General features: G+C 34.8%; 1 protein-coding gene across 1 annotated transcript; it reads right to left on the bottom strand.

Annotated features, from left to right (window-relative positions):
* Positions 1-6,005: 6,005 nt before the first annotated feature.
* Positions 6,006-7,499, bottom strand: LOC108727020 (uncharacterized). The gene is made up of 3 exons (XM_018454908.1): positions 7,363-7,499; positions 7,089-7,285; positions 6,006-6,994 (listed from the first exon to the last, which is right to left on the bottom strand). Exons 1-3 carry the CDS (start codon positions 7,497-7,499, stop codon positions 6,006-6,008), a joined length of 1,323 nt encoding a protein of 440 aa, XP_018310410.1.
* Positions 7,500-8,908: the final 1,409 nt, after the last annotated feature.

Raw genomic sequence — 8,908 nt, 5'->3', positions numbered from 1 at the left:
GAATTTTTGCCAGAAGGTCAGACAGTTAACAAGGATTATTATTTGGGCGTTATGAGACGTTTGCGTGAAGCAATTCGCCAAAAAAGAAAGGATTTGTGGACAAACAACTCGTGGATTTTGCACCATGATAACGCACCGTCGCACAGTGCCATCATTATCCGTGAATTTTTGACCAAGAACAAAACTTTCTACACGAGAAGCACGCACGCTTAGCGCTTTTTTTTACCTTTTTTTTAAAAAGGTAAGTTTGTATACGATTAAAGTTATCGAATATTAACAAGGTGATCGCGCGCGCCTATTAATGCGACTCAAATCAACAGCTAAATCCATCCAGAGAACAGTAGAGGCCTTGGCACACAGCCAGGGCCGGCGCGAGAAATTATGGCGCCCTGGGCAAGAGCTCCAAAAGTCGCCCCCCTCCCTTCCACCCTCTTGTGGCTTTCTCGATTGCGTTTGCTCTCTGCACTACCCGGGATCACGACGAGGACGTGGCAAACAAGATCCCATTTAACTTTTTTTTGTTTTTTTGTTTTTAATTTTTTTTGCTTTTTTTAAATCATGTTTTTTTTGTTTTTTTTATTTTTTGTGAACTACTTTTTTTTCTAAAAGTTTTATGCTTTTTTTAAATCATGTTTTTTTTGTTTTTTTATTTTTTGTGAACTACTCTTTTTTCTAAAAGTTTTATTATAATTAAAAAAAACTGCTTTTTCAAATAAGATAGGTTTATATGAACTTTTTCCTTGCCTTCATGTCAGCGAATTCCTTCACTTTATTACTAATATCTACTTCGCTTATCAATTCATTTTCGATTGATAATAATGCCAATGAATTCAATCGTTCCTGAGTCATGGAAGATCGTAAATATGTTTTTATGAGTTTTAATTTACTGAAGCTACGTTCCCCACTAGCAACTGTTATAGGAATTGTCAGTAAAATCCTCAATGCTATCCATACATTCGGTAGTGTATTTTCCAGATTATTTTTACGAATGAAATTTAATGTTTCCAGTGGAGTATTCACGTCTTTGGGAAATAAGGAACTTACCGACTGTAGTTCCACACATAACTCCTTACCGTTTATATCTTGGTCTGTATCATCGCTTAACTGTGTTTCCAAATTTTGACACAATTTCTCCAACTCACTGACTATCGGCAAATCTTTTAATTTAAATAAAAACCCCCAAGTTTCTTCGAAAGATTTTAGCTGTTTAAATCGTTCGTTTAACGAAACATCTGCTTTATCCAATATTACATTAAAAACGCATATTTTAAAACGTTCATGTGGATCAGTCATTATCTCATCTGGTATCTCGTACATAATTGCACGCTTTTTTCTTCGAACTCTTTTATCTACAAAAACAGCATCTACGTCAAGGTTTTCAGCTAGTTGTTTAGCATCTACTAATGTTCTTTCGAATCCAGAAACTCGATACTTTCGAATATAATTAATACACGAATCTAATAGTGTTACAGCAGAGTTTAAGTCCATATTAATAGATTGCATACTTTTGCTCACAATATTCACTTGATGTAAAATGTCGTACCAAATTACGAGAGTGACTATGAACTCGAAGTCACATATTTGTGTTGCTAATGTTTGAGCCTCATGTCTAATAGCAGCATCTGATGAAACATTTTCACTAAGTGTTATGAGAGCATCGTGAATCTCAACTATTTGGAAACGAAAAGATTTTAAAGAATTGATTCTGCTCTCCCAACGAGTAATGCATAAGGGTTTCACTGTCAAGAATGGCAAACTATCTGTAAGAATTTTCCATCTCCCGACAGAGGCGGAAAATAAAGTGTAGACCCTTTGTATTATTCCAAAAAATGTCACACACAGTGCAAGAAATAGCACTGTCGCTTAAAACGAGATTCAGACTATGGCATCCACAAGGCATAAAAAAAGCTCGTGGATTCTCTTGAAGCATACGAGCTTGAACTCCTTTATTTTTGCCTTTCATGTTTGATCCATTGTCATATCCTTGTCCTCTACAATTTCTAATATCCAAATTACTTTTTTGTAAAATTTGTTGTGTAGTTTCATACAAAGATTGCCCAGTGGAGTCTTCAATCGGTACATAAGTAATGAAATGTTCTTTAATTGATATTTCTTTTGAAGAAACATCAACAAATCGCAAAGTAAACGATAATTGTTCGATGTGACTTATGTCTGGAGTGCAATCTAAAATTATACTGTAATATTTGGCCTGTTTGGCACGCTCTAATATAAGTGACTTAATTGAAGAAGCTAATAAAGAAATTAACTCATTTTGAATTTCATGACTGCAATAGTGGACGTGAGTTTCTTTACATACAATGCGTCTCAAATGTTCGTGAAGGGTCATATCATATTTTCCAAGTAATTCCACCAATCCTAAAAAATTTCCATTATTTGGTGTATACAATTTGTCGGAAGAGACACGCAATGCTAAATTATTTCTCGTAATATAAAGAATAATATTACATAAGCGATCTAAAACAGTCTGCCAGTGGTCGCGCTCCTGTCTGATAACCTTTTGTAAATTTTCATCTATGCTGCTATGCGTGTTTAATCTTTGACTTATTTCGACCCAATTGATAAAATGTTTTAAATGTTCAGGAGAATTTTCATGCGATCTTAAATTTTCATAAATGTGCTTCCAATCGTTACTTCCCGTAGTTGTCAAGAAAGATCTACTATTCGTATTAAATAGTTTGCAAGATATACAAAATACTTTATCGGCATTTTTTGAATAGTACATCCATGATCTCAAAAATGATTCTTTATTATGCATATTCCTGTAAAATAGATCAGCTGAAAAATGGCGCTTCTCAGAATTTAAAGGATATTTATATTCCTTGTCTACTTCAGCTGAAAATTTCATACTAACAATATGATCTCGAATACTTTTAGATATAAAAGAAGGCCATGATTCGATATTTGTATAGTCAAATTTCAAGTCTTTCATTATTTCATCATTTTCATTATCATTCATGCCTTCCTTATTATCAAGCTCCATATTTATTTCTTTAACAGGTGATGTTTGCTCTGACTGTTGCTCATCTTTCTGACAATGAGTGAAAATAATATCATTTTCGGCAGAAGAATTAGGGGAAATAGTCGCAGTATCTAAAAGATTTTCAACATTTTCTGTTGGATTTCGTGAAGTTGAAGCTTGAATTTCTGTATGCAGAAATCCTGCCAAAAATTTTGCAGAAGTTTTATTGCTTTTAACGCGTATTTTATTTCTTTTCCGATAAGCGGAGCCAAATAATTTTTTGAAAGGCATTGTTAAAAATAAAGGAGTAAAAATCTGTTTTGGGGCTGCTCATATATGTCCCAGCGGACCTGCGGACGCGTCTTTTCTTTCAAGAGGTACGTTCCACTACCCGACTACCGCGCGTTATGAAGAGAACTACGCGTGCGCGTCGTCAGCGCGTGCTGAGAGGGGGGGGGGGGCAAGCGTTCGGCCCACCTATGCCTATGCACTATGCAGCCCAGATAAACCCAGCAGTCTGTAAGAGGCGCTGTCCGCAGCATATAAAGGACAGAACGATAGGCTCTGTGGCGCTGTCTGTCATTTGCCGGTCTGTTGGGGGAATCGTATGATGTCGCCGGGGGCGCCGCGCGCCGGGGCTCGAGCCTTAGCAGTTGAGGGGAATAGGGTCTTCCTCGAATATTTTCTTTTTATCTAAAACAATGCTTCTACCCGTAAAAACAAAAGTTACAATAACAAAAGTTACTAAAAATCAATCAATAATTTTTTTTAATAAGTTAAAAATCACGTATGTTTTGAACGCTCATTTATTCGCGCCATATCCTGCTGAATCGTGACGTCACACGCTATAAGCCAATCACACTTTCTTTTCGCTCCTCTGTTTTTTAATAATTTTTAATAATTTTTTGGCCGTAAATGAGTATTGCTAATATTGATAAATGGATCTTATGAACAATGCAGATAATTTAAATCTATAAATATAATTTTTTTATGACTAAATATTCACTATTTTATTAAAATAAGTTAGGTTAGGTCGGTGACAGCTGTTGTTGACAGTTGATTTAAAATTTACATAAACCGATGTGAAATGGCAGAAAATTTGCAGAAACGAGTAATGGCAGAGAAAAAAAGAAATTACAAGTGGTGTTTTGTGCCTTCATGCACTCAAAACAATATCTGTTCTCCATCAACAATTTTCCTGTCAGTGCCAAAAGGAGAGATTCGAAGAAAATGGTTCGAAATCTCAGGCCGAACTGATGCTTCAACTATATCGCTGACTAGTAGTTTGTTTTGTTGTGAACACCATTTCAATGTAAGTCATATACCTAAAATATAATAAATTAATCCTAAATAATTCAAAATAAATTGATTTTATGTTTGCAGTTAGAGGAGGATGTTGAAAATTACATGCAAGTCAGGTTCATTCCAAACGTACTCATTCGCTTAAAGAATGGAGTTATGCCGACAAAATTTGCTTGCCAGCCTCATCGAGAAACATCAGATGCAAGCAACATTAATGTTATTAATATTGGTATCATTCAAATAAAAATTAATATTATCGAATTACATTATATGTGAATATAATAAATAATGTAATACTTACAGATCGTCCATCAACTTCAAAAGGAACTTTTGAATTTGACAATAGAGATCATGATAGAGTTATAGATATTTCAAGTCTATTATTACTTCATGATACTGAAACAGGTACGCATTTTAATTTATATTATAATGTATATGCATGGCGTAAATGTCAGTAAATTTGTCAACCGAGCTCTATATAACTAGTTTCATTCCAGATCATCCTTTTGAAATTGATGAGGTTAACGTACCAAATGCAGTTAGCACTGAAAAAGTTGAATGCAAAAGTGTTGGTACACAAGTTAACTTGCATGACCGAAGTAAATATTTCAGAAGTAAAGGGATTCAAAGCGTACCACTTATGAAAGATGCCTCATGTTGTACGGAGAAAAAATTGTGCGAAACTGCTACGATGTCAGGTTCAACATCAATCAGCATAGCTATATCTGGTTTACTCGATAACACTCTGGATGATTGTGATGATGAATACTTACCATCAGAGGAAACAAGCGAAGAGGCTGGAAAAGACAGAGATTTCGAACAACAAAAAATTATACGAAATATGAAGATATCAATCATCCGCAGTAAACCAAAATTATATTTAGGAATTCCAGATGATGCATTTTTTATTATCGAGTACTTAAATACAGTAACAGGTATAAGCATACCTGAAATATGCTTAACAATATGTAAAATAAAAAGTAATGACCAGTTGACTCGATTAGCTGATGAATTTGGTATAAGTGTAAGTAATGCAAGTTCCGTTTTTGGTAGAACTCTTCCAATTTTAGCACATTACCTGAAAACTTTGATTATTTGGCCTTCGGCAGAGTCGATAATGAAAAATTTACCAGTGCCATTTCGTGCTAGATACAGTCATGTGCAATCAATAATAGACTGCATGGAAATCGAAATCCAAAAACCTGGTAAAGCAATAAATCAAAGTGTGACTTGGTCGGAGTATAAAAAATGCAATACCATCAAGTACCTAATATCAATGACACCGGATGGAGTCATTAATTTTGTATCCGAAGGGTTCTGTGGAAGAACGACTGATGCTACAATTGTAGAACTCAGTGGATACTTAAATATACTACCAGAAAATACTTCAGTTATGGCTGATCGAGGTTTTAAAAATATTGATCACCTTCTACAAAGAAAAAGATGCATTCTAATTCGACCACCTAGCGTATCGAGCAACTCAAAACCTACAAAAGATGAAGTAATGGAGACTCGACGAATAGCTAGTTTGAGAATTCATGTTGAAAGGGTAATAAGAAGAATTCGAGAATTTCATATATTAAAACCACATTCTACTATTCACCATAACATGCTACATTTAGTAGATGATATGATTGTTGTGGCTGTGGGTTTAATAAATCTCCAGCCTCCTCTTATAACACAATAAATATAATTTTACAATATTTACATTTGTATATATTTATTATCTTTTAATTCCATTAATAAGTACAGGAAAAATATTCTGTTTCCAGAATGTCATGGCATCAGCAACAACCTTATTAATAAATTGTTCATCGAAGTCAACACACACGACTATAATATTTTGTGAGGCTTCGAAATCATGCTTCGCAATGCAAAAGTATCCTCTTTGTACATTTTGCATGAGCATTTGCAATTGAATCTGAGCCATATATTTGCTGCAGATGGCATTTTCTTTGCTTATATACCTCTCCTCAGATTTTAAAAATTGTGGACATTTGACCTCCACAACAAAATTTTCACCGAGGGCATCAGGAGAGGCACCGATGATGGGAAGATCCGGATGTAATAACAAACCTACTCTTTGTAGTTTTGTTTGCAGATTTTCTTCCAGAATTGCCAGTACTTGTTCCTCCAAACGCCTGCCTCGTTCCATCGCATCAGTGTCTCTTAATTTGTAGGCTCCAATAATTTGCTCCACGAGACATCCTGCAGGTTTCTTGCAACGAGATGTTTCAAATATTTTGGAAGCTGTTATTCTACCGTACCGCAGCTCTTGCCACAAAGTTGATTTGCTTTGCTCTATGGTAGCTTTTGCAACTTCTTTATAAGGTTTTTTTATCATTTCTTCTCTTGCAAAGTTCAAAAAACTATTCGCATCTTTACATTGAGATGAATTGCAGAAGGAAATCAATAAAGAGTGGATTGATAAGTCTTTATATGATTCCACTGTTAGAAAATGACGAGACAGTTGGCAATCGAAATTTCTATTTTTCATCTCTTGTACAAGACCCTGCAGGAAACCAGTATTATTAGGAAGATCTACTGCACTTCTCTCATTCTTTACCAGATCTTTAGCTTTCATGGCTCTTACATTGCTTCCTATTTGTGCTAACACTGGCTTCTTCCAGTAGCATACGGTAGCTGTAGGTTCTGGCTCTTCGCTCCGACGGTGAACCCACATTAAGAAAGCTACCGAATGTTTACAACCTCCTGTGCAAAAAAAATAATATATAATTTAGTAATTTGTACTGATTTCAGATATTAATTTAGAGTAGTGACTAAGTTCATTTTAATAAGAAATTACCTTCGGAAGCTGCACAGTCTTCGCATCGAACATATTCGACCTTGTCTATCTCTTCGTTAACAAGCATCGATACAGAGTAAGGTTTATTATTTACTCTATGTTCAGGACATATTTTCCCTCGGACTTGGCAGAAATTACCTTCACGTTTTACTTCAACGTATCCCACAGCTGCATCACCATAATCTTTACCTTCAGCCCTGTAAAATACAGATATTGATTGTGGAACTATATTAAACTTTTATATATATTGAATGTATGTAAAGTGTGTAAACACCTTTTAGCTTTAACACCTCTTGTCTCTGCCACGTTAAAAAATTCATTTTCACTAAAAAAGTCAGCAACCATTAAAACGTTTAATTTTGGTAAATTATCCGATTGAGCTTTAACAAAACCTGTAATATTTCTCGCCATGTTGTAACTGATTACTTAGGGTGCGTTCCGTTTCTTGCATGATGTGCATAATGCATCATTTATCCTTGTTTAACATTCGGTGAATAACAAGGATAAAAGATGCATTATGCGTATCATGCAAGAAACGGAACGCACCCTTAGTAATTCGCATGATCCGTTAAATATCACATTTGTTTTGTTTATATATCTTATGTATGTGTCATTTACATGAAGTATGTATTTACAACGTTTAAACTTACCGGGCTCTGCTGAATCGTGACGTCACGGCCAATCATATTGCGTTCCGTCACTCCCCACTCATTTTTTAAGCACTTTTAATCGTTTTTAATAAAAAATCCTATTATTAATATCACTTTAAATTATTTTTAAGTTAATAAAAAGCGTATAAAGTAATTAATTATAATTTTTTTACACATTTCAATTTTTACAAATAAGACCCTATTGTCATACGATTCCCCCACTAGACCGGCAAATAACAGAGAGGCGCCTCAGAGCCTATCGTTCTGTCCTTTATATGCTGCGGACAGCGCCTCTTAGGCTGTGTTCGCTTTGATTTCGCTTGAAAAAAATACATTTTTGAAAAATTTTTTCCACACTATACAGGCGGCGCCCCCCAGTTCTGACGCCCCGGGCGGTTGCCTGGGTCGCCCCCCCCCCTTGCGCCGGCCCTGGTTGCAGTCGACGGGGAGTACTTTGAAGGGAACAATATCACTTTTGATGAATAAACTTGTATTTTTAATTTTCTGAATGAATTTCGGGAACTTTTTGATCAAGGTAGTATATCGCTTAATTCTATACTATTGCCATTCGTTCTCGAATAAAGCTCAGAAACACATCTCATTTATACCGCTCTCAGTCTCTACTTTTTCCAACACATTCTGACTCCTCGTGATTGTTCGTGTATAATTCCAACATCACCAGCGGACCTGGTTTTCCAGTACCATTTTCCCTTCGCAATACTCATAACACTTATTCAAAAAATTATCCTTTTTGCATACATATTCTTTTTAAAGCAACTATATGCTTTCTTTATACGAATTGATTAATCTCATTACTCTATTCATAAAAGTATTAAGATATGATTATAAAAAAAATTAATAATTTATGTGTTATTTAATATTTCATGTCAATGTATGCCAGAATTAAGTATAAAATATCTTGTAAACTATTGTTTTTTTATACATTACCTTCATACTTTTATATGCAGAATAATTATAAAAATCATATCATGTTAAAAAATCATACAATTCCATTTTAAAAAGTGGAGATGATCTTGAAATCTTCGAAGCGCCTCCACTCATAGAAAAATTATTAGTGGTATATTATATCCCCCTTAATGCTATGCAACTTCAATAAATATATTACTTCATATCTCTAAAAATAGTGGAAATATTCTAAGTGGACAGAGT

This window comes from Mycetomoellerius zeteki, unplaced genomic scaffold, assembly GCF_001594055.1.
Source record: "Mycetomoellerius zeteki isolate Tzet28-1 unplaced genomic scaffold, Tzet1.0 scaffold465, whole genome shotgun sequence".
NCBI lineage: Eukaryota > Metazoa > Arthropoda > Insecta > Hymenoptera > Formicidae > Mycetomoellerius > Mycetomoellerius zeteki.
The sequence above is the reverse complement of the archived record's forward strand: the minus strand, read 5'-3'. Positions and strand labels throughout refer to the sequence as shown.